The following is a 22,499-nucleotide window of genomic DNA, read 5'->3' as shown; positions in this document are numbered from 1 at the left end:
GCCGGCCTGTAGGGACCCGCCTGTAAAACCAACGTGACTCTGACGACGTGGGCCCACATGCAGTAGGCCTCATCCGTTGTGCCTGCTCTGCTCTTAGTTTTTTAAAACAACAAACATCCATACATGTAAGCACACACTTACGCTATCATATACCTACTCATACAATATTTACTAAAGACATGAGATATAAAACTCAAGAATTAACGAAATCATCATGTATATATATTGTTATCGATAAGTATATCACCTATCATTAAAAAAATCTATTTTTACGAGACACATAAAAAACAAAACTAAAATTTAACCTCTAATAAACAGAAATACAGCCAGCTTCACAGACTATCCAAACCCAGATTTGGTTCTGATTGTTCTGTACTTCCGTTCACGGGAACCAGCAGAAAAAGACTAGTGTTATTTAGAAGAAAAAGTTTCATTAATGTAGGAGAAAAAGTTTTGGAACCGAAAAACCGACCACCTTGAAAGACTCGTGCCTGGAGGAAAATAAAACGAGGGCGCTAGGCAGCAACAAAAAAAAGCTCTACTCTCTGATTACGCTCCTTCCAAATGTTCTATGTATATTATTATGCCGTTCACTTCTTTTCTTTTCTTTTCTTTTGTAGAAGAAGTTCTGAACTTGTGTCGGGTTCTCTGTTGCTTGGCGTTGCAGTAACATGAAAACGAACAGCATTTGTCGCGCACAACGTCGTAGAGCTTGGGAATATCGTACAGCTGAATTTTTGTATTAACTCTATTTGTCCTTAGAAATTTTAGGTCTGGAGCTAGCGTTCCAAAACAAGCTAGTATCGGACAAATCTGCATTGATAGTTGAGGCTATGAAGTAACCTGTAGTTGGAAGTCTCATAGCATTTTCTTTGACTGAATTTCCTCTCTCTTTTTGTCAACTAGTAAGACTTCTGAGACATTGCTGTCAGGATCTCATGGCTCAAGGAGCTGCTAGTACAATGCTTAAGCTATTTTTTAGTTATGACAGTATGACATTTAGATTCTTATCACGCGTAGAATAATGGAAACAATGCATGCATGGGAATGGCAAAGTTTGGAACATACTCAAGATAAGAATCTAAAATTACATTCTTAATTTCGATCTCTTTGATATACACTAGACGATAATGTGAACAACTGAAACCTGAAATCAAGCAATACGTGTATGTTTGTTTTTCATTGCATGTATAATTCCAGCAGAAACACGCGGTTAGTTGGAAAACTGAACACGGAGCATGCATGGTTGCTATCTGATGATCTGTGCATGTACCAACTCCGTATTAATTAAATTGACCTTCATGCATCACGGTAGATCAATTTTCTTGAAACACCAGAATAATTAATAGACGCACGTCCTAACTCACAAAACGTTTATCAAAAATCAAAATATGGAGTGTCAATGTAAAGAATATAAAGGCCTCCTGTCAGGATGGTCCGTAACAGTCAATTTTGGATAATATCTACTTTTGTTCTTTGACCTATGACCCCCGCGCGACCAGTCGACGCCACCACGATCATAACTAGGGTCTTCGCATGATTCCCCGTGATCAATCTTTACTATTCGCGGGACAGGTACTCGTCTAGACCAGTCAAACCTTATTTATTGCTGCTACTTATGCGATTTTCCTTCCCTAGGTAGTCCACTCTGGCGGAGACGGCATGATCGGCGCAGAGTTATCTTATCCCGTCCCACAAATATTAATTGTTGCGGGACAGGCTCGCAGACGTGACAGGGGGCGCAATAGGCGCGCATGAGAAGTCTGCGACAGGACAGGGTAGGCCGGACGCTTCGAACGCGATAAACGGAGGTACGACTGATGGACGAGATGGGCGCCGCAGGGACCCAGAGCAGGCGCATCGTATTTTTACTTGTAATGATTGTTTATATATTTTCTTTGTGTAGACATGGGTCTTTTTGTTAGATCCACTTATAAGATTTCTTTCCCTGGAATATAAAAAGGTATATCTTTTATAAAAAAGAAGGATGGAGAAGAATACATAGGATGTAGGGCTATTACACTAAAGGGGTCTGAATATGGATAACTTTGATGTTCTTGAGTAACAAACACACATATTTCACATACATACTCAAAACGTCAATCACGCACCTACTGTCGAGCATATACTAGTATCATTATTAGAGATTTAATCTCAATATGGAGCTTAAAAAATAATAAAATCATTATATATGTATAAATATATATCATCTATCATTGAAAGAAAATCCTATACGGATAAGACACACAAGAAACTGATCCTTAATGGTAGGACATATAATCGTCTCCATTAACCATTCAAATAAGACTAGATTATCACAGCCGATCAAGATTAACACATGTGCGGAACCTTATTAGAAGGACGACACGAGAACATTGTTCGCCATGCCCAGCCTAAAAACAAAGCAATTTTGCACGGAACGGTGGCCAGTTCCCGAAGAGTGACACTGGCATGTGGGGCCCCTCCCTCGTCCCAGCCTAGCCTGCTGCTTTCTCGATCTCGATGCGAGGGAGCGGGCATTGCTCGCCTTTTCCTCCGTTTCGAAACCGTCACCCCCGCAATCCCCGCTCGTATTTTGCTCGCTCATCCATCGATCCCCCAACCCAATCACGAAACTTTTTTGTGTCTTCTTCTCCGGCCTTCGATCGATTCTCACCCAACTGGAATGCACACGATCATACATACGCACACCTCCGATCCTTGCTGGGTCATGGCCACGACCACGCACGGAGCGCGTACGTGACGCGCGCATGTGCATGCGCGCGGCCACTATTACTGCTAGCGCAGCGCGCCGTGCCACCACAGCTCCATCTCGTTCTCACTAGGAGTCGAGGCTGAATCTGTCACTGCCACTGCTTGCATGGCGATCGAGCGGCGGCGGCCGGGCGATCGAGCAATGGCGGGCGCGGGGCGAGAGCGAGACGCGGACGCCGCCGCCAAGGCGCAGGCGGCGCGGGAGGTGTGCGCGGCATCGGCGGCCTTCGCGTCCTGCACGCACCGCCGCCGCCGCTCCCCGCACTTCGTCGACTGGTACCTCGTCCTCGCCGTGAGTGCGCCCGCCCGCCCGCTCCCTCCTCCTCCTCCTCCTCCGGTCACACACCCACCCCCAACCCCAATGCGCTATTCTCGTACATGTATCCTGTTGAATTCCACTCGCGCATGGCATGCAGATCGGCGAGGCCGCGTCGGAGGACGCCGTCAGGCGGCGGTACCGACAGCTCGGTAAGGCAGAGGCATCGTAGCATCAAGTGGAGGTTGATTTGTCACGCAATACGTATAATGGATGACTAACTAATGATTCATTTCGTTCTGTGATTTTGGACGCATGCAGCGCTGCAGCTGCACCCGGACAAGAACAGGCACCCCAAGGCAGAGGTCGCCTTCAAGATCGTCTCTGAGGTAGGAGTACATCGCTGCTCCCTACTCATCCCCGAATACTTACTGATTTCTGAATACCTCGGTTCATCAGTGGATCGATCCGATTCTCATGGGAGATTGGTCTTCAAGTGATGTGTTGGATTCGGATCGATATCCATACAGGATACAGCTCATGCAGAGTGATAGGTTTGCGTCAGCTGTATCCTTCCTAGTGCCCGTGCCGTTAGGATAGTGGCGATCCGACGCGACGGATTGGCCTACGCATGCAGGCGCTTCAAACTCGACGTCTCGCACGGCATTGACTAATCCGCAATGCACCAGCATGGCGTGATTAATTTGACGCGCAGTGATCACGGCTGCATGCAGGCGCACGCGTGCCTGACGGACAAGGTGCGCCGGCGAGCCTTCGACGTGGAGCGGCGCGCCAGCCTCTGCGTCGCGTGCCACGATCGCCACCACGTCACGGCGGCGGCGGCGTCGCCCACCACTACCGACAGGAGGACGGCTGCGTCGGCGTGCGGCGCTGCGGGACGTGCAGAGCCGCGCGGCAGGAGGCCTCCCGCCGCGCCGGTGCAGGCGCTGCGGGACGTGCAGAACCGGCTGCGGGACGAGTGCAGGGTCATCGACAGCTGCCTCCGGGCCAACAACGCCGCGGCCTGCGCGCGGCGGCGCCAGTCGTTTCCGCTCTTCGACCCGTCCGACCGGTGCCGGTTCCCCGAGTACCCTCACGCCCGCCCGCCGCTGCCGCCACAGTTCGGCCATGCGGAGTTCCGCCGGTTCGAGGAGCATCTTGGCCGCATGGACCAGAACCAGAACCAGAGGTGGTGCAGAAGCGGAGGTGAGTCGCCTGTGTACCAGATCAGGACGGCGCCAGCAGAGCGGACCGCGCGTTCCTGGTGAACTTAGCATTAGCGAAGTGCAAATTTTTAGGTTCCTTCTTCTCCCTCTCGAAAAAGAAGTGTTCAGATTTACATTCAAATTCCTTCCTCTTCGTCCAGTTGATAAAACTGGTTTTTAGATCAGCTGTACTTAAGAGATTCGAAAAGCATTGCAATGAAGAGGATCTAAGGACAATCACGGAATCCGTGCACACTTGTCATGTGCAGACTTGTTGACACGATACTTGTGGTGAAATGAGTCCTGCAGCTCATAATTCAAATAAATCGAACTCATGCTAATTAAAAAAATAAACTCAAAAAAGGAACATTTGCATCTTGAGTACGATAAGTTCACAGCAAAATTGATCCGGTTTATCCGACAGGGTACACAAGACCATTGAAAGTTAAACTCATTGGTACATTCCACTCTTAACAAGTGACAACAATTGCTCGGCATAACGTGATGAAATGACAAAAAACTATCCATTACACAACAATGGATGTCTTGTCCCCTGTGCTTGTACCGCAATTGATGCAAAAAGGTCCACGCTCAGAAGTCATTTCTCCACTGCTTTATGGTCTGGGATTTTCAGAATGCCAGTATCAACCAGCGGCTGTAGCTCAGATTTTGCAAGATCCCTCACCTTGGAACTTGGAGATTCCAGGAACGCTGCAACCACCTTGGAACTGCAACAACCAAGACATCCAAAATATAATTCAATTAGATAGATCCAATAACACCATGCAGGTAAAACCAGAAGATGTTGCATCTCGACTTCACAAGCATGGCGTTACGCAAATTGCAAGTTCACAACCAATAATGGAAAATCGATTAAAAGTTTGGCGTGATTACACAAACATAGCACACCCGCATGGCTTTTGGAAGCACCAGCACGTGGCATCATATTGTGTAAAACTAAGTACCTGTGTCCATCAGCCCATATCTTGCACTTCCCTTCAAGAGCCTTTTTCCAGAGAGTGACAGCAAATGCAGGACACTCAATTACTAATCTTCTGATTACACGGCTGGAATGGAAGTTCTCAAAGGCATGCTCAATATCTTCCGTCTTCGGTTGCGCTGCATCAGAAGCTATTGCATCATGCAACATGTGGATCCTATCAGCGATACCCTCCAAAATATAGTCTTTTCCACCAACTGCGACCTTCATATTTGTAAATGGCACAATGGAACTTGAGTCGGAAATAGTCATGAAATTAATGCAATGATGACAATCCTGAGGCCCATTTGCTTCAAGAGCCAGACCAGGACAACAAAGAACAGTGGGTAGGTTTGTATAGAGCATTATGTACATTGTTAGTCCCGGTTGATTCATCAGTCAATGGATAAAGAATCAACAGCTATCTATTAACATGAGGGCCACAAAATGTACCACATTTCAGGTAAAATTTGGACTTGCATAAAATTACATTAGAAAAAAATTGCACTATTAGTTTATCAGAATGTCATGCTAACACAGAGAAGCACAAATGGAGGCATCAAGAATGAACAATGGACATTATTAGGTTAAGAAATGGTATAGCATGCAAATCATAGCTGTGATTAGGAATTTCTTTGGTGAACAAATACCATGGAGGATAGAATGTTATGCAGTGCTAATGACTAATTAACTCAGGGTCATTAGGCAGAAAAGGGTAGCATATAGTAACATGGAAGCAATCGACCGAGCAGGTTTCACAATCAGCATGGAACAATGGGCAAAGGAGATAACCTCATATAATACATCTTTTGCCAAATTTGTTCGAAGTAACTCCCCAACATTTTCAATGCAAGACTGGATGAGAGCCTGCAAAAAGATAAAGGTAAATTAAAATAATCAGGAAGGCCTAAATTATATCTTCCACGTTCTAAGGAAGATTGTAACAGGAAAGGATGCAACCTCCAATACATAATTTTCCAAATGATGAAGCATTTGATAGTTGCACTTAATGTTATATAACTTGTACGTATGCTGCCAGTACAACATCAACAAACTTTTGTATAAAAATAATAGCTACAACAAGTAAGGTAGGCCATGGTAAAATATAATCAGAACGACTGGTAACTTCAGAAACAGCTAAGGTATCTTATTTGTTAGGATAGAAAATAACCAGGCACTGACAAATAGACAATGGATAAAAGACAATACAGTGGATCGCAGACTTGCAATACTGCACGGAAAAATTAGGTTTGCACTTATTTGCCTCCTTTTCTATAAAAAAGGATCGTTCACACAAGACAGTGTGTGCTGCAAACCAGGGGCTGAGGGGCATCAGTGAATAGGCATGCTTGGATTAGGGGTTGTGTGACTAATGATCATAAAGCCGTGTGATTGAAAGGAAAGGGAAAGAAAGGCTGAAAAAATTCATGTCGCCTCAATTGAAAATTTTGAACTCTAAATAAATGATATGAGCATCACCTCAGCAAGCTCATTTTTTATCAACAATTCATGTCGCCTTTGTGATGGATCCTTCTTGCTGTCAGATGCAATCTGAGTTCCTTCTAAACTGCCATGCTCTTTATCAGCCACAGTATCCACCTTATTTTCCGAGATAATTTCAGCAGCACTCTCTGATGCCTCACCCTGAACCTAAACAGCAAATATTTAGCATGGTTCTCTGGAAAATACTTATATATACCAGAGTAGCTAACTTGCCTCCCTTGAAATAAGAGAAGGCACGTTGTAGCTCAGACAAGCCAGATCAGCTGGAGGAAGATAACGCGAGCAAAGAGGGTGAAGTAGTTGCAGCAATGGTCGTCTCCCATTCTGTTCCAGCAAGGAGATCCATTAATAATTGACTTATTTGCTTTACCTTTATTAAAACACAATATAAGAAGCTACGTTTTCCCTTTACCTTGTCAAAAATGAGTTGTTTTATATGCTTTGCCAGCTCTTGAATCACAATCTACCAGACCAAAGGAAAACTATTGGTATTGACATTTATGGCTGCTTGTAACACAGCATTCGACTCACAGAAAGCAAAAGACTGGTGCTAACCTTAGAAACAAGCTTTGTGTCATCAACAATGGAAAGAATGCAAGTGATGAACTGAAGAAAAAGAAATGTGTTAGTTGTGGACTGAGGGTAAATACATATCATTTGCAAGTATGAAATGGACTTGAATCCTGTCAGCAAAGGGAGAATCACTTTGCAAGTTACAAATCACAATATCTTCCTGTTTAAGAGCCAATTTTTTTTTGGTTAATATAGACATTACTTACAAGGCATCCAAAATCATTCAGAGCAAGCTTCATAACGTGCCCCTTCAAACTTTTAATAATCTTCTTCCTATCCTGAAATTCATTACCATGTCAAATTAGTATTACTTGTGAAGATAATCCAACAGTATTAAATATATATGCAGAAAGAGTACTGAGTAGTGCATAGTTCAATTTGCATGATAAGAGCACCACCAAATATACCAAATCAAATCAACATCAAACAAAAAACTCCAGACGATGGAAGTGTACGAGGTGATTGGCCTGAAGTAATAATTAAGGTAAAATGATAATTTGATTAAAAAAAGGGCTACTGAGTCCCACCTTTGCACTGCCATGCTTGAGGCAGCTCATCCCTATTTTTAATCCTTCCCTTGAATGCATGATCCGAACAATAAGTGGTTCTGACAGCCTTTTCTTCTTATCTTTAGTTTTGTTTGGTAGTTCAGGGGCAACTGATGCTTCATCTACATCTATGACTGATGATCCTTGAGTGAGAAGGGGGATTAGTTGACGAATCACATCGGAGGCTGAGGTCTACAAAAACATGCATATATTAGAGTGTGATAAACTGAAGAAACAATTTAATGAAAAGAGCAGGTAGAGTAAAGATAGGCAGAACACATCATAGAACATGGATACCTTATCTGCAATTGTAAAGTACTCCAATATGACCGTGTGTACAATGGAGTACTCAACAATACCTTTCTCCAAAATTGCCTGAATCACAAGAGTCATATACTGCAGGACGGATGATTTCTGCAATCCAAGCTTGGAAATTGTCTCTAACAAACTGAAAAAAGGAGTTGAACATTAGGGGTTTGCAGTATAAGAGAGGACCGGACAGTATATTGTATCAACCTGCGAGAACTTTGCACAGTCAGGTCCTTGAACAGCTGAAGCTCAGTAGAGTACAGTTCCAATAACAACTGCCTTTTCTGAGGTTGTGTTGCCCGCTGAAATGCATAGTCGACGACTGCAAGAAAGAACATAAATTGATATGAGACTTTGATTTACTTTATTATTTACACAGAATATAGGAACTTGTGCATCCAAGTGGTTTACAAAGATTAATTGACAATTCCTATACAAATGACAAGAGAAAATGGCGAGTTTGAAGCCATTCACAACAATGATACAATAGAACATATACCTGCAGCTCCTATAACATGACGAAGAAGTTTGGCAATATGGCCATGAAGAGTAGAGATGAACCAGGCGAACTGTTTTTTAGTGGCTGCAACAGCAAGCAAGAGCTATGTCAATGAAGTTAAGGGTCGTATCAAACCATCATGCAACATTCTAACATAGTTGCATACACCCCATATAATAATGTTAAGAGAAATTTACCGAGTTTTATGAGCTTCTTTACAAGGAAAACGGCATATTTCTTGCGGGAAAGAGTGAGCAAATGTGGCTGCAGAGCATTAAAAATTGCATCCCTCTCTGACTGTGAACACCACTTCACACATGTCTGCGAAAAGAAACAGTGATCAAGACTAGGACAAAACCAGCATAAAAAATATGCAGCAGGTTGATAGATAATGTATATGCTCAGCTTACTTGAAGAACACGTGCAGTAACATGGGATCCAGCAATATCCAAGTACTTCCCGTCCATTTTACGAAGAGCCTCACTTACTAGCCTGTATGGTTGCCAATTTTGTCAATGTACGAACACAAACATAAGATGCAAGACTTCGATACTAATGCTTACTTGGACCTCTCCTCTTTGCTCACATTGTGACATCTCATCTTTTCCCATAGTTTTGTTAGTTCCTGCCAGTATTTAGGTGTAAGCAGTAAAAAAGAGAATTGAGTTGGCAAACTTATAAGTTTACTGTCACCATAAAAATCGGTCAAGGTTCAAACACTCATCAATACTGGGGATCAAAGTAGGGTTACAGGGCAACATCTCAATTCCAACAATCAAAATCAAGTTTGGATATAACACATTATAATCAAAAGAGCAGTATTTCCTTATTCAACAAGTTAGAAGTGCAACGAGACTCTGACTCCAGAAATGAAATCCCAGGAAACAAATACATACAAGTAGACGTGTTAAGGTAAACTCTGGACACCATTGCACCAATCGACCGATACTTGATAGATTATAGTGTAAGTTATGTTGCAGTTTGCAGCAAAAGTGTTACTTCTATAATCATAATCTGACCTAGAAACAGGTGCTCTAGCCCCAAATTGGTACATACGGTGCAAAAGCCAGCGCTACAGTACCTTCTCAAGGCTGTAATGCCTCTTCCTCTTCATCTTCCTGGACTCCACCATTTCCTGTTGTCAATCGCACCATCCAATTTCAGTTCAAACACAAGTTAACGGCCTCAATCGAATCCTACGCTCCAACGATTCTAAACACAAGCAAGCACGCAGCAATACCTTGGCCGCCAGGCGCCTGTCCCTGGCGGTAACCGGCTGCTTCTTCGCCACAGCCTCGCCGGCGGCGCCATGCCCCGCGCGGGCGCCGTGGTACTCCTTCCGCTTCGCGCCGCTCTCCCCTCCCTTAGCCTGCGGCGGTTTGCGCTTGGGGATCCCCTCCGCGTTCTCGCGCTTGCGCTTCTTCGCGCTCTGGAGGTCACCGCCGCCGGCCATGGCGCGCCGCTCGCTGTTTTTGAGGATCGGGGGAAGAAGAGGGGGTTTTGCTCGAACCCGATCGGCTCGGCTCCTCTAGGGTTTATACCGCTCGATGGCAGTGGGCCCAGCCCGTGTTGCAATGGTCAGCTCAGGCCTTCGGCTACGGCCCATGGTGGCAGCCCACGTACAGCAGCCGAGGCCCATATACCTGCGAAGTCTCTAGAAGGTTTGCCCGGGCCGAGCCCAGACTGCCCCCTCGGCAACCCGATCTGTGCGGATCGGCTCGTGCCAGCGAAACAGCAAACAGCGACGGAAGTGGGCTGCCCCTTTGGTGCGCCGAGCCGCGCAGCGACACGGGCGGCTTTGTTTTCTCCCCTTTGTTTTTGGGTAGGTGTGATTGTTGCGCATGAATCGATGGTATATGCAGGGTGAGAAAAGTAATATCTTTTTAAAAAATATTTAGTTAGTTGTATTTATTTAAATAGATTAAGTCTAGTTTTTATCCGGATAAATCGAATTTAAGACTACTGGGTAATACTAAAATTAGAGTCTCATTAATTATTCATATAAAAGTAATTTATAATACTAATAAATAGACCTAACTGAAATATATCAAACTAAAATAATACATATCGTCGGGTTAGCATCATGGAGCAACCAATCATCCCTAGTGAGATGAGGATCTCTAACATCGCACACTATAGTGTGAGACTGAATGCACATGTCAGGAATAGTCCCCCTAACATCGACGTCATAACATCCGGATCCGGGATCCCTAGTGTCGGTCTGGTCCGATGCGGTGTGTTCGCGCCCGCGCGTGGATTCGAGTGTGAAGTGCCAAGCGAGGTGACTGGCGGCAGCCTTGGGACTGAACCGCCGCCGCCTCCAGGAACTAGTCTCCTGGCTTGCTTGGGAACACGAGAAGCGGAAGGATTTTCACTGCTAACCTTGGAGATGTTATGAATTTTGGTGTGGAATCTCTCGAGTGTTGTTCTGCAGTTTGTAAGATCGATCACTCCTGCACAAGATTAATACACTTCCGCTTTAACAGATGTTGAGTACTCTGAAAAAATATCAAGTGGCTGGCATTTGTCGCAATTTTCCCTCTCTAGCGCATCATCGGAGCTTGGCTTGGATACCAAAACCCTAACCCTAAGCATCCCAATCCCCATCCCCGCAAAACCCTAGCCCCAAGCCCCCTACGCATCCCTCCTCGCCTCCGCCGCCATGGCAGGCCCATCCGACGGCGCTGCTTCCTCCTCCCGCAGCGTCCCTGAGAACCGATTCTACTATCCTCCCCACGTCCGCCGCCAGCAGCAGCAGCAGCGGCGGCTGCAGGGGCACCGGTCCCCGTCGCCGTCTCCACGGTCGGCGAGGCAGAAGCCGGGGGCGGTGGCCGCGCCCGCGCCGACGGATGTGGACAGCCGGGTGGATTCCGATGACTCCTCGTCGACGACTTCGTCGAAGCCGTCGGTGGCGTCCACGGCGGCGGTTGAGGTGAATGCGACTGCGGTGGACGCGGGGGCGGTGGATGAGGCTGTGAATTTGGAGAGATTTCTTACCTCTACGACGCCTTCGGTGCCCGCGCAGTACTTGCCCAAGGTATTCCGGGGCTTACTCTTTGCTACTTCAGTAGATTGCAATATGGTGGTCTCGAGTCATCCGGTTGTTGATAGGAAGGGGTTTCCGATGAAATTGTATAATCTTATATGCCGTGGTATCTAGTTTTCCCCCATTTCATTTGTTATCCTAGGTCTTGAGAAAGTGTGTGCGGCTGCTAAATCAAGGTACATGTAGGTAATCTTTGATACGTGGTTGTTGTATCTTATTAGCTGTCGGTTCATGGAAACAGTTCTGTGCTGCATTTGCAAAGGCAAGCAAACGATTCTGGACAAACACTGCAATTAACATCAGAGAAGGGTTCGTGTTTTGGATTATAGTCTGTAGTATTTGTTTCAGCTTTAATGACAGTAGTTCTGTACTGAAAGCAGCAATAATAATTTTTTGATGTAGGAAGATGACCATGATTCTAGTAGTTGATAACTTTATGAGAACTTATAATTATAAATTCTGTCCGTCCAATGCTGGTTGGCTTAGCTCTTGGTTTGAAGCACTGTTTTATGCTTCACATTGTAAGTGACCATAGTGGTGAAATGGAAAAGGTCTCTCTCAAACATTGGGTTTCTTAATTACTATGCTCCACTTGCTATAACTTTGATCTGTAAAAGTAACTTTTGCTTGTAGAAACTTCAAACCAGCACATGACTCAGGTCATGTGGTTTCATCCCCATTTCCATGTAATGTGTGTATGTATACCCATTGCTATCTCTGGATTTTGATTTTGTTATCAAATCTAAACAATGTAAGAAATACAGACTGCAATTTGGAAGACAGAACAACAGATTTCCATATTTGTACAATGTTATGTGCATGCACAACTATTTCAGTTTTTGGTTGAAAGACCACCATCCTTGAAAGAACCATCTTGCTTTTCTGCTGCTTACTAACTCTATAATTTGATTATAATGGTTTTGGTGTCTTGAAGACAAGCCTAAGGATGCAGAGAAGTGGCAATGTTATGGTTTCACGACCTTATTTCTGCCTTGGAGATCTGTGGGAGTCTTTCAGGGAATGGAGTGCTTATGGGGCTGGTGTTCCACTGGTGTTAAATGGCAGTGACTCTGTGATACAGTACTATGTGCCATATCTTTCTGCTATCCAACTGTATGCAGATCCATCGAGACCCAATTCAAGAACCAGGTAGCGTCCTAGTCTATATCACACCAAATTCATAATATCTAGATAGTTCCCATGACTAAAACCATCACAACGTCAACCTTTGTAGCATATTACTTTCAACTGCCTGTGCCTTTGCTTATGCTTTGGTTTTTTGAGCTTTGGTGTAGTAACAGAAAACTTAACTGAATACTGATGGAATGGTAAGGAATGTACTCCATGATTTTCAATTTTTTTACATCTAGTCACGTTATATGCTGTGTTACAAGGACACGCGTGTCCAAATTTTATTTGCCGTGTCGACTCACGTCGGACACGGTGCGATACGCATCCAACACGTTTGGCCGTGTTGAAGACAGGGGAGAGGAGGAGGAGACGTAATTGCAGCACGTCGCCGTAGCCCGGCGCGCCGACGCCCATCCCCTTTCACTAGCCGCCGCCCAGATCTGAGCCGTGGGGGAGAAAAGGAGGCAACGGTGGCGACAACGGCGTAGAGGAGAAGATTCGGGGGGAGGAGGTGCCAGCGGGGGAGCAGAGGAGGCGGCGACGGCCCCGGGGGAGAGGAGGCGGTGGCGGCGGCGTATAGGAGAAGACTTGGGAGGAGGAGGCGGCGGCGGAGGAGAGGAGTGTGTGATGCGTGCGTGATGTGTGCGGCTGCTGGCTAGAGGACTCGCGTGCATGATGTGTGCGTGAAGCTGGATGGGGATGGGCAGATGGGCCAAATATTAATAAGTAATGACGGTCCATTTCACGTTTTTTTTCTTTCTATTTTCTATTTTCTTTTTAGCGTAATCTAGTGGATTGATGGTAAATTGGAACTACGATTTTATTTCTCCTTCTAATGTATTAAAGAAGAGGTAGATCTCTATGTTGTATATATATTTTATGTATATACTTAAGTTTAAAATTAAAAAATTAATATATATTAGGCGAATCCCTGAATCCTACATTCTCGAGTTTACCGAGTGGGACACCCGCACCCGAGTCGGACTCCGACACCCGTGTCCGTGTCCCGATAACACTGGCTATTACTCTGTCGACTTTAACCTTTTTCCTCTCATGGACATATAGTAAAAGAAATGAAATGAAGTAAATGAATAAGAGAAAGTTACAAGGAGAGATAGATACAACCAACACATTGTGCAGTATGGTTGCTTTTATTACCTTGGTGACGTCTTTGATAGTGTATAACTTTTTCTAGTTAATTTTCTCGCTTACTTAAGGCGTCCTGGGGATGAAAGTGATGGGGAATATATGGATACTAGCAGTGAGAGCAGCAGTGAAAATGATGTTGACCGGCTAAGAGTCCCATCCATGGATGCTACACATTGGCTGGAAAATGGTGGCCTACGAAGTGATGATGGTGAAGCTTATGCATCTTCAAGTTTTCCAATATTTGAGTATCTGGAGAGGGATCCTCCATATGGTAGAGAACCTCTGACAAACAAGGCGAGTTTTTCATAAACTATGCTTACTATAGACGTCCTGTGTATAGAATCTTACTCTGCATGGCCTTCAGGTATCAACTCTTGCAGGTAGATTTCCAGCTCTGAAGACGTTCAAAAGCTGTGATCTGCTCCCATCTAGCTGGATGTCTGTCGCATGGTATGTATCAAATACTATTGATTTTTGTTCACTTGGTTTCTACTTCCATTTTCCTACGGTAAGGCTTTTTTTTATCCCATAGATGCAATATGGTTCCCTAGGTTCCCTATTGCTATATATGCTATAACATATGTTTTGACTTTTGAGATTGCTACGAGTTATTGAGGTCAAGTTCTTTTCTAATTTCCACTTGATATGTGTTGAGCTAAGTTTTTGAAGGTCAATTTTTCTTGTGACTTACCCATAATATGTGAGCTGCTACAATTTTCCAAACTATCTGCACTAAGTTGATCTCATGTATTTATCATCCGACAACATCTAGTTTCACTGCCATAATGTTGCTCTTCTTTTTTCTGTATACCATGTTTTGGTTTGTAGAAACTAGAATGATGCTGTTGCATCGGTCAGAGTTATGACATTTGCCAACTGTGCTGGCCCATGCAGAGGATGCCTACCAGTTGCAATGCCTAACAGTGGCTTGCCTACTGTGCTGAATTTCAGCATAAGACACAATCTGTGTAGAAGAGCAACGCTGCTAATGTGGCGTTGCTATGATTCTATACATTACTGGTTTCATCCTCATGCTTCCAATTGCAGGTACCCCATATATAGAATTCCAACAGGACCAACGTTGAAGGATCTTGATGCCTGTTTTTTGACATTCCATTGTCTAGCAACACCTTGCAAGGGTAAATACTAAGTGCCTTCTAGTGCCCTATGAAATAGGGTGTTTTACTTTGCCACAGATAGATGACACCAGTGTAATATTTGCCTTTGTAGATGCAACTTTAGATTGCATTGGTCTTCCATTGATGCATAGAGTTTTTACATTCCCTTTATTCTTGCAGATTGTGAGCCTTCTATGCCAGCATGCCCTGGTTTTGGGGGAGTCAACCGCTGCACTAATGCAACAGGCAAACTATCTTTGCCTATCTTTGGGCTGGCGCCTTACAAATTCCGCACCTCCATTTGGGCATCTGATGGAACCCGAGAGCACGATGGCGTCACCTCACTGATGCGGGAGGCTGACAACTGGCTGCGCCAGATACATGTAGACCATCCGGATTTCCGGTTTTTCGTCTCCCATTTCAGCACAACATGGAGATGACTGTAAATGCTTGATAGTACGACTGCTCGCCGTTTGAACTGAACTGCCTTTAGCACATCTATCTATGGCGCATAGAGACCGAGTGCCCTCATGTACGGGGGTTGTACGAGTTAAAGCTTACATGCTGCTAACTTTTCTTGTCTCCAATAAGCTGTCTGTTGTAGGTATGTTTTGTGGGAAAGTAAAGATGGATGGGTGGGAAAGCAGAATTGGAGACTTGTATAACTTGAAGAAACAAAGAGGGAAAAGGAATAAAGATTTTCACTTCAGCTAGAAAAGCATCATGTCTTCTATCAGTGTATGCATGTATTGATTGATTCTCTCTCTCTCTCTCTCTCTCTCTCTTTCTCTCTCTCTCTCGTGGCATCATCGAGGCATCGACAGGGGTGCCATGAGCCATCCTCGAATGCATTTGACTGAACGTGCATAGCATGCTAGCTTAACCCGCCCCAGTTGCCTTGTTCATGTGTTTTTTTTCTTTTTGCGAATTATTATGTTGGTTATGGATGTATGTTGATGCATATTATATGTGAATTTCACTCTTCCTGAAGAATAACATTCAGATGCTGATTCTTTTGTTTCAATGGAATGGTTTTCTGCAGGTGTGCGCTGTGAAAATAGCTTAACCACTGCTCCGAGACTCGTTCCGTCCAGCTACGAGTCAGGCAGGCAGGCGGCGGACGAATCCCAGCTGCGGAAGCGGGACGGGGCAACCACTGCTCCTCCACTCCCGCTAAAATAATTGCAGCAGGGAGAGCGAGCTCAACGCAGCGTGCCGTCCTCTCCTGCTCGATTTCTTTCTCCGGCCGGTCGATGCATGTCATGCCAAGCACCAACGACGAAAACTTCCCGCCTCGCAGCGTCGCAAAGCGATCGCAATCACCGGCCCGTCCCGTCGTGGCCGTCCCGTCCGCGAATTCTCCCCGTCTCCTCTCTCTGTCTGTCTCTACATATACGCGCGCCGGCCCTCCCACGTCCGTCCTCCAAGAAGGCTCGAGCTGTGCAACGCGGCTGCGACACCGGGCGCACCGCCAAACACGTCGTCGCCGCGCGCGCGCGCGTGATGAGGGACCTCGAGGAGTTCCGGGGCAGCGGGCCGCCGTCCCACGGCGGCGAGGGGGGCGCGGGGTCCGTGTCGTGGTGGTCGGACGACCCCGAGGCGAAGCGCCGGCGGAGGGTCGCGGGGTACAAAGCCTACGCCGTGGAGGCCAGGGTCAAGGCGTCGCTCCGCCGGGGGCTCCGCTGGATCAAGGACCGTTGCACCGGCCTCGTCCGCCGCCACTGACCGGCGACGAGGTGCTGTCGCAGTCGCGTTAACCTTTTCATGGCGTGGCGTGTCAGGGCGCTTTAATCGGCCTTGGTGTTTGTAAATGTTCGTTCATGCAAGTTTGTGCTTCTTCTTCTCCCTGTGTTCCCGGGCTGTGCATGTTCATGCGTGACCGCCTGATTGTTTTGCTGTTCTTACGGATGCAAGAAATACGTAGACGGGAATGCTCCCAACAACTTGAATGCCTCCCTATGTGCAACAATTGATAGGCCTCTACACTACTTACAAAACATCACATATATAGTGCTCCATTCGTACCGATTCAACAGTAATTGACACTAGAAACGTATCAGTACCAGTTATTAAACTCCCGCCGCTACTGACCGGCGACGAGCTACTGGGAGGTGCTGTCGTGTTAACCTTTCATGGCGCGCGTGGCATGGCAGGGCGCTTTAACCGTCGTGTCCTTGGTGTTTGTAAATGTTCGTTCATGCAAGTTTGTGTTTCTTCTTCTCCCTGTGTTCCCGCCTGATTGTTTTGCTGTTCTTACGGATGCAAGAAATACATAGACAGGAATGCTCCCAATAACGTGAATGCCTCTAGGACACGTTTTGGCTTGATTAGTTGATTCATTCAGATGGAAGCTGCACCAGGAGATGATTCGTGAACATCTCTAGCTGCTCGTCAATAAAACTCAGCATATTTTTTTTTTGCGTTGACGTGCTTCTCCGGAGGCCGGACGGAGCAATTAAGTTCCCATGGAACCATTTCGGCGTTATTCAATATTCGAGGGGAAGCCATAGACAGAGTCACTGCACCATGAATCCATATGAACAGAAGCATGAGGAGTAATTGTCTGTGTTGTTAAGTGACCGAAACAACGTTGACAAGTAGCTCCTCTCCAAGATCAACACCAGGCTTGCTCGTAGTCGTAGCAAAGTAAGCGAGGAGGGACATTAACAAGATGTTTGGTTTGAGGAGCAAGATGGTGATGGATCATCTCACTCCCAAAATTTTTGTTTGGTTTTGAGGAAAGAGAAGGGTTGATACATCACCACCTCATTCCTCATAAGTAGATGTCTAGTGTAATCGTTAGGAATGGAGTCTTTGCACCAAAATGATCTCGTAATAAATCATTCCACATCTAGGATCAATTGACTCATCGAACCAGACACACAAATAGTTGGCTGTGCACCTGAGGTTTGAGTCTGAGTCTGCCAGGGGATGCCGCGGCATTTCGTTCGTGGGCCTCTGTGCGATCCATCCGCTCTGCTGCAAATGATGGGCCGTCGGTCTGTCCGAGGCCCAGGTTAGCAGATGGTCTGCACACCAGCAGGTAGGGAGTTTTTTTATTTTTATATTTTTTCGATTAAAAAATTAAATAAATAGATTTCTGATGAAAACAATTGCAAAACTAGACGCTTACCGTACTCTCGTTACACGGTTAACGGTAATCAGCTCTTACCACCCCTGAGGGCGGTAAGCAGCTCTTACCGCTCTTTCGGGGGCGAGTAGGGATTACAGCCCGCGGTAAGCGCAGTATATGAACAGTAATCCGCGATGAACAGTAATCTCAAGTTCAATTTCCCCTCCTACCTTTTCTATTCAAAACAATAATATTTTATTGTTCCAAAAATTCTAAAACTTTTTTACATATTTCATAATTTATGTGCAACCCATTTTAATTGAATTCAAAAAAAATCCTTTATCACTAAAATTCTCCAAAAAAGGCTACTTTTATAACTTCTAGCAATTTTTAGGGCTCAAATAAATTTTTAAAAATCTGATAAAATTCACTAATATTCTTCTTATATGATGTGATAATTTCTAAAATTATTTTCAGCCCTATATTATATGGTAAAAAAGTGGATTCCTTTGTAATGCACTATTTATATGTATTTTTATAATTTCATGTGATATTCTTCTTTTAACTTAATTTGAATTCAAACATATATAAACCTACTACTAAAAATAATTTTAGAAATTATCTCATCACATAAGAAGAATATTAGTGAATTTTACCAGTTTTTTAGAAATTTATTTGAGACACTAACAATTGCTAGAAGTTATAAAAGTAGCCTTTTTTTTGGAGAATTTTAGTTTAAATTCTACACAGGATTTTTTGGTGAATTCAATTAGAATGTGTTGCACATGAATTAGGGAACATGTACAAAAAGTTTTAGAATTTTTGGAGCAACAGAACATCACTGTTTTGCATAGAGAAGATAGGAGGGGAAATTGAACTTCAGAGTGCTGTTCATCGCGGATTAATGTTCACGTACTGCGCTTACCGCCCCTTCAGAGGGCTGTAAGCCCTACCCGCCCCCTGAAAGTGCGGTAAGAGCCTGTGTGATTGCTTATCGCCCTCTCAGGAGGCGGTAAGGGTCTAACCGCCCCATGAGAGGGCGGTAGGCGCCTAGTTTTGTAATTGTTTTCATCAAAAATCTATTTATTTAATTTTTTAATCGAAAAAATATAAAAATAAAAAAAACTCGCAGGTAGGTAGCAGCTCTGTTTGCTTCGAGAGTTGCTCGAAGCCTCTTAAGCACACACAGAACGTAAACAGTAGCAGGCAGGAGGCGACTTAGGGTACACCGTCACCACTAGCCCCCCACCCAGATCCGGCTAGGCCGCTGCCTCCAAGGCCGCCCGGCGACAACGGCGATGGCAACCCTGTCCTCCCTCGTTCCTCCCCTCTCTCTCTTCCCCTCCCCCTGTTGTGTGTTGTGCTCGCCCGACCGAATCCACCCTTGTGGCTGCTTGCTCCTGTCAGATCCGTGCCGTAGTTTACCGGATCTACCTCTTCTCGACTGCATCCACGCGAATACTCACCTCTTGCCGCCTATTTGCGGTCCCTTTGGCTCCGGCAATGGGGTTGTGGGCAGGTGGGCTTCGCGAGGCTCGTCGATTGCTGCGGATGTGGGCTACTAGCCGACGGGTCGCCGTCCTGCTCGACTCTACCTGTGGCCGAGCCGTTGCTATCGACGATCCCAGTCGGGCCTTCAGCTAGCCTTGGCACACCGTGCACCCGATTGGGCTGTCAGTAGCCCCCAGTGCTCCTTGTGGTGGTCGATCGTTGCTAAAGATGATGTGGGTGCTAGCCTGGCGGCCATGTTGTGTGTTACTGTGGGCCAGGGCTTCACCCTAGTCGTCTCTTGCTGACGGATACATTGTGCTCTTGTACTGCTAGTTCTTCTCTTGCAGGTGCTTGGTCTGGTTGACTCGTCAAGCCTCAAGCTTTTCAAGGGGTTATGCCGTGGTAGGGGGGACTAAGGACGAAAGCCCTTACAGGCACCATGCCATTGTCAACGACGGTGACGCCTGCGGGCATCATAACCTCCTTGAAGGCGCCATGATGAAACTCTCACCTAGGATCTTTTCGGGTGAAAACCTTGTTCGGCCTCTCGGACGAGCGACGACGGTTCCTTTGCTGCCACCTTCCTGAAGGCGTCATTTCAGAGAATCCCTCTATTACTTGGTGTTACTACTGGCGGCACTCCTTGCAGGGCACACCATCCTCCACCGTTGCTCCGACCCCTTTGTTCTCTTGTTCGGTGGGGCTTCTCATCGCCTTTCGGCGCTTTACGACAGTGGCTATGTTCCGACGTCCCAGGACCCGTCTTTGAGCTTGTGGTTTGGTGTGGCCGCGGACCTAGTCGGGTAGTCAGGCGCGAAAGCAGGGCTTCGACTGTTGAGTTGTCGGGTTGTCCTGGTTGAGGTGCTAGTAGGGCATGGTTGCTTACAGTGTAGTGTTGCTTTGGTGTGGTTGCTATTTGTTGTGTGGTTGTCGTATTGTATGCTGCTTTTTCGTACCTTCGTTGTTTGATTGTTATGGGGGTTTGTGGTCTATTTCTTTCTCCTTTGTCTTGCGCGTGAGCTGAGTTTCGCGGGTTGTAATTCAATGCTTGTTAAGTTTTTCAGATCTAATTTTTCTTATAAATTAGATCACTCTTTCTTCTTAATACAATGACGCGTAGCTTTTCTGCGTGCTAGAGAAAAAAAACAGTAGCAGGCAGCAAGGTCAGCTGGGTACACCACTTGAGTAGGAGCTAGGAAACAGTCCGCATCCACACGACACAAATGGAGCAACCGACGCTGGCCGAATCGCTGAGAAAGACCAGGGCCCTGAGCCATGTGCACCCGTTCATTCCATCACTAGTTCAGCTGTGCTCCCAGGCCGCCTGCATATTTGGTTCGGCAGTCTCGCATTGGATGGATGGGCGCCATCGTTCTTCTTCTTTTCTTGGTATGCACGACACACCACCAGAGCGCGACAGCACTGCATGGGGCAAACATTCGCCGGATCAGAGGCAGGTGCCTTGCCTTCTTCTTGCATATTGCCAGGCTTCACGGTCGAGATGGAATGGCGAGGTACATGCATATGAAACTGCATGCTGTACCTGACCCTAAGATTGGTAGCAGCTAAATAATTGCTCTGGCCTGTGGCGCCATTGTGATTGAGAAATTATTAGTACGGCGTAAGTTGCTTCTCTCATCTCTCTGTGAGCGTACTCTCAGTTCAGCCAAAGGATGGAAGATAGGGCTTCACGGTCGACTTTCTTTATTTTTTTCCTGGAAAATCAAGAAGGTTGAACTCTATCGATCAGCTGGAATACAATGTGCACGCAATTTAAGTGCGGTTGGTTGGTTGCAACTTGTAAAGATTACTCCATGTACATGCGTATGGTGTCATCTTTTCAGAGTGCCGCTTGCACTGCACTGTGCAACTGCTTCGTTTACATGAAAAGGTATGTATAAATCTTGCAGGATCTCCTACCTAGAAAGCAGAAAAAAAAAAGAGTGAGCCTTTGCTCTCTGAAAGCGTGGGGAAGAGTGAAAAAATAGCTAGCACTCTCACCGTCATCGTCCTCTGCTGTGCTATTGCTACTGCTAGCTGCACCAACTTCCGCACTACTCCCAACTGAACTTGTGGCTCAAGGTGCAAATGCAAACGCAGTGCAGCAACATGGAAAAAAAAGGGAGATCCCCACGCGCTGCATTTACCTGACTGACGACAGACCACCTCAAGCATAAACCTTTGCTTACCCAGGGGGGAAAAACTGTCATGGTGACAGTTTACCTACATGTGCTTCTCTGGACTGTTAGTTACACAACAACAGGAACAAGGAAAGAATCATCTTTTCAGATCGATCATCGTGATGAGACCAAAACCAGCGAGTAATCTGTTTTGTTTCCTGCCCTGTCGAACAGTCTGTTTGTTGCTTTTGTGCCTCTGGCGCATGTAAAGTTCACTCTTCTTATTAATATATGCCGATATTTGTGTTAATAATAGTTGTATGTTAAGATACATCAGCTATTTATATTTAAATAGTAGAATGTAAAATATAAATGTAATTTTTATTTATAATATTGGAATTATATTTATTATTTGTGAATAGATCTAATTTATATTTTTCATTTTATGTGTTATGCAAATTGATTTTTGTTTGTTTCTTGATTTTTTGAAATTATTATTATTTTTAATGTCATCACCGTATCTCATATTATTATTTTTGAAATACATTATAAATTCTTTGATATTACTTTTATGTGATAATCCGTAATATGTTTGCGTTCTGTTGTTTTAATTTTGTAATGTTTGATTACACGCATATTTAATTGGCATATTTTAATTGATTTGGAAAAGTGTGTTTATTGCTAACGTAATTAAGTTGAAGTTTGCTAATGTAATCTTGTTGGATAAAGGGTGTAAAAAAAAGAC

At 45.2% G+C, this 22,499-nt stretch overlaps 4 protein-coding genes across 7 annotated transcripts; 3 read left to right on the top strand and 1 right to left on the bottom strand.

Annotated features, from left to right (window-relative positions):
- The first annotated feature begins 2,492 nt into the window (after window positions 1-2,492).
- LOC133915070 (uncharacterized) lies at window positions 2,493-4,452 on the top strand. Its single transcript, XM_062358080.1, has 4 exons — window positions 2,493-3,046; window positions 3,171-3,222; window positions 3,332-3,399; window positions 3,745-4,452. The coding sequence occupies exons 1-4, from the start codon at window positions 2,861-2,863 to the stop codon at window positions 4,276-4,278; spliced, it is 840 nt and encodes a 279-aa protein (XP_062214064.1). The 5' UTR covers window positions 2,493-2,860; the 3' UTR covers window positions 4,279-4,452.
- A 113-nt stretch (window positions 4,453-4,565) lies between these two features.
- Window positions 4,566-10,148, bottom strand: LOC133915069 (pumilio homolog 24). 2 transcript variants are annotated; one of them, XM_062358078.1, is made up of 17 exons: window positions 9,867-10,148; window positions 9,708-9,761; window positions 9,190-9,251; window positions 9,037-9,118; window positions 8,824-8,947; window positions 8,627-8,710; window positions 8,335-8,449; window positions 8,116-8,266; window positions 7,798-8,010; window positions 7,477-7,548; window positions 7,253-7,303; window positions 7,110-7,160; window positions 6,911-7,021; window positions 6,674-6,844; window positions 5,987-6,061; window positions 5,181-5,419; window positions 4,566-4,943 (listed from the first exon to the last, which is right to left on the bottom strand). In XM_062358078.1, the coding sequence occupies exons 1-17, from the start codon at window positions 10,077-10,079 to the stop codon at window positions 4,814-4,816; spliced, it is 1,998 nt and encodes a 665-aa protein (XP_062214062.1). In that variant the 5' UTR covers window positions 10,080-10,148; the 3' UTR covers window positions 4,566-4,813. The 2 variants fall into 2 exon arrangements, with proteins under 2 accessions (XP_062214062.1, XP_062214063.1); XM_062358079.1 differs by having other exon boundaries at window positions 6,674-6,838.
- Window positions 10,149-10,858: 710 nt separating this feature from the next.
- On the top strand, window positions 10,859-15,605 carry LOC133915067 (uncharacterized). 3 transcript variants are annotated; one of them, XM_062358075.1, is made up of 6 exons: window positions 10,859-11,663; window positions 12,607-12,821; window positions 14,063-14,246; window positions 14,317-14,402; window positions 15,000-15,091; window positions 15,251-15,605. In XM_062358075.1, the coding sequence occupies exons 1-6, from the start codon at window positions 11,289-11,291 to the stop codon at window positions 15,508-15,510; spliced, it is 1,212 nt and encodes a 403-aa protein (XP_062214059.1). In that variant the 5' UTR covers window positions 10,859-11,288; the 3' UTR covers window positions 15,511-15,605. The 3 variants fall into 3 exon arrangements, with proteins under 3 accessions (XP_062214059.1, XP_062214060.1, XP_062214057.1); XM_062358076.1 differs by having other exon boundaries at window positions 10,860-11,663; window positions 14,066-14,246; XM_062358073.1 differs by having other exon boundaries at window positions 10,861-11,663; window positions 14,021-14,246.
- Window positions 15,606-15,863: 258 nt separating this feature from the next.
- On the top strand, window positions 15,864-16,988 carry LOC133915068 (uncharacterized). Its single transcript, XM_062358077.1, has one exon. The coding sequence runs from the start codon at window positions 16,328-16,330 to the stop codon at window positions 16,793-16,795; it is 468 nt and encodes a 155-aa protein (XP_062214061.1). The 5' UTR covers window positions 15,864-16,327; the 3' UTR covers window positions 16,796-16,988.
- The last annotated feature ends 5,511 nt before the right edge of the window (window positions 16,989-22,499 follow it).

Source organism: Phragmites australis, chromosome 4 (genome assembly GCF_958298935.1).
Source record: "Phragmites australis chromosome 4, lpPhrAust1.1, whole genome shotgun sequence".
Taxonomy (NCBI): Eukaryota; Viridiplantae; Streptophyta; class Magnoliopsida; order Poales; family Poaceae; genus Phragmites; species Phragmites australis.
The sequence above is the reverse complement of the archived record's forward strand: the minus strand, read 5'-3'. Positions and strand labels throughout refer to the sequence as shown.

What these genes read in the sequence shown, in the direction of transcription:
- LOC133915069 (XM_062358078.1), bottom strand. Translation starts at nt 10,079, where the DNA reads ATGGCCGGCGGCGGTGACCTCCAGAGCGCGAAGAAGCGCAAGCGCGAG. An exon ending in TCAAGCATGGCAGTGCAAAG is followed by an intron (nt 7,549 to 7,797) that starts GTGGGACTCAGT and finishes AATGAATTTCAG; the next exon opens with GATAGGAAGAAGATTATTAA. An exon ending in ACACAAAGCTTGTTTCTAAG is followed by an intron (nt 7,161 to 7,252) that starts GTTAGCACCAGT and finishes TTGGTCTGGTAG; the next exon opens with ATTGTGATTCAAGAGCTGGC.
- LOC133915067 (XM_062358073.1), top strand. Translation starts at nt 11,289, where the DNA reads ATGGCAGGCCCATCCGACGGCGCTGCTTCCTCCTCCCGCAGCGTCCCT. An exon ending in AGACCCAATTCAAGAACCAG is followed by an intron (nt 12,822 to 14,020) that starts GTAGCGTCCTAG and finishes CGCTTACTTAAG; the next exon opens with GCGTCCTGGGGATGAAAGTG. An exon ending in AGCTGGATGTCTGTCGCATG is followed by an intron (nt 14,403 to 14,999) that starts GTATGTATCAAA and finishes TTCCAATTGCAG; the next exon opens with GTACCCCATATATAGAATTC.
- LOC133915068 (XM_062358077.1), top strand. Translation starts at nt 16,328, where the DNA reads ATGTCATGCCAAGCACCAACGACGAAAACTTCCCGCCTCGCAGCGTCG.
- LOC133915070 (XM_062358080.1), top strand. Translation starts at nt 2,861, where the DNA reads ATGGCGATCGAGCGGCGGCGGCCGGGCGATCGAGCAATGGCGGGCGCG. An exon ending in ACTGGTACCTCGTCCTCGCC is followed by an intron (nt 3,047 to 3,170) that starts GTGAGTGCGCCC and finishes CATGGCATGCAG; the next exon opens with ATCGGCGAGGCCGCGTCGGA. An exon ending in CCTTCAAGATCGTCTCTGAG is followed by an intron (nt 3,400 to 3,744) that starts GTAGGAGTACAT and finishes GGCTGCATGCAG; the next exon opens with GCGCACGCGTGCCTGACGGA.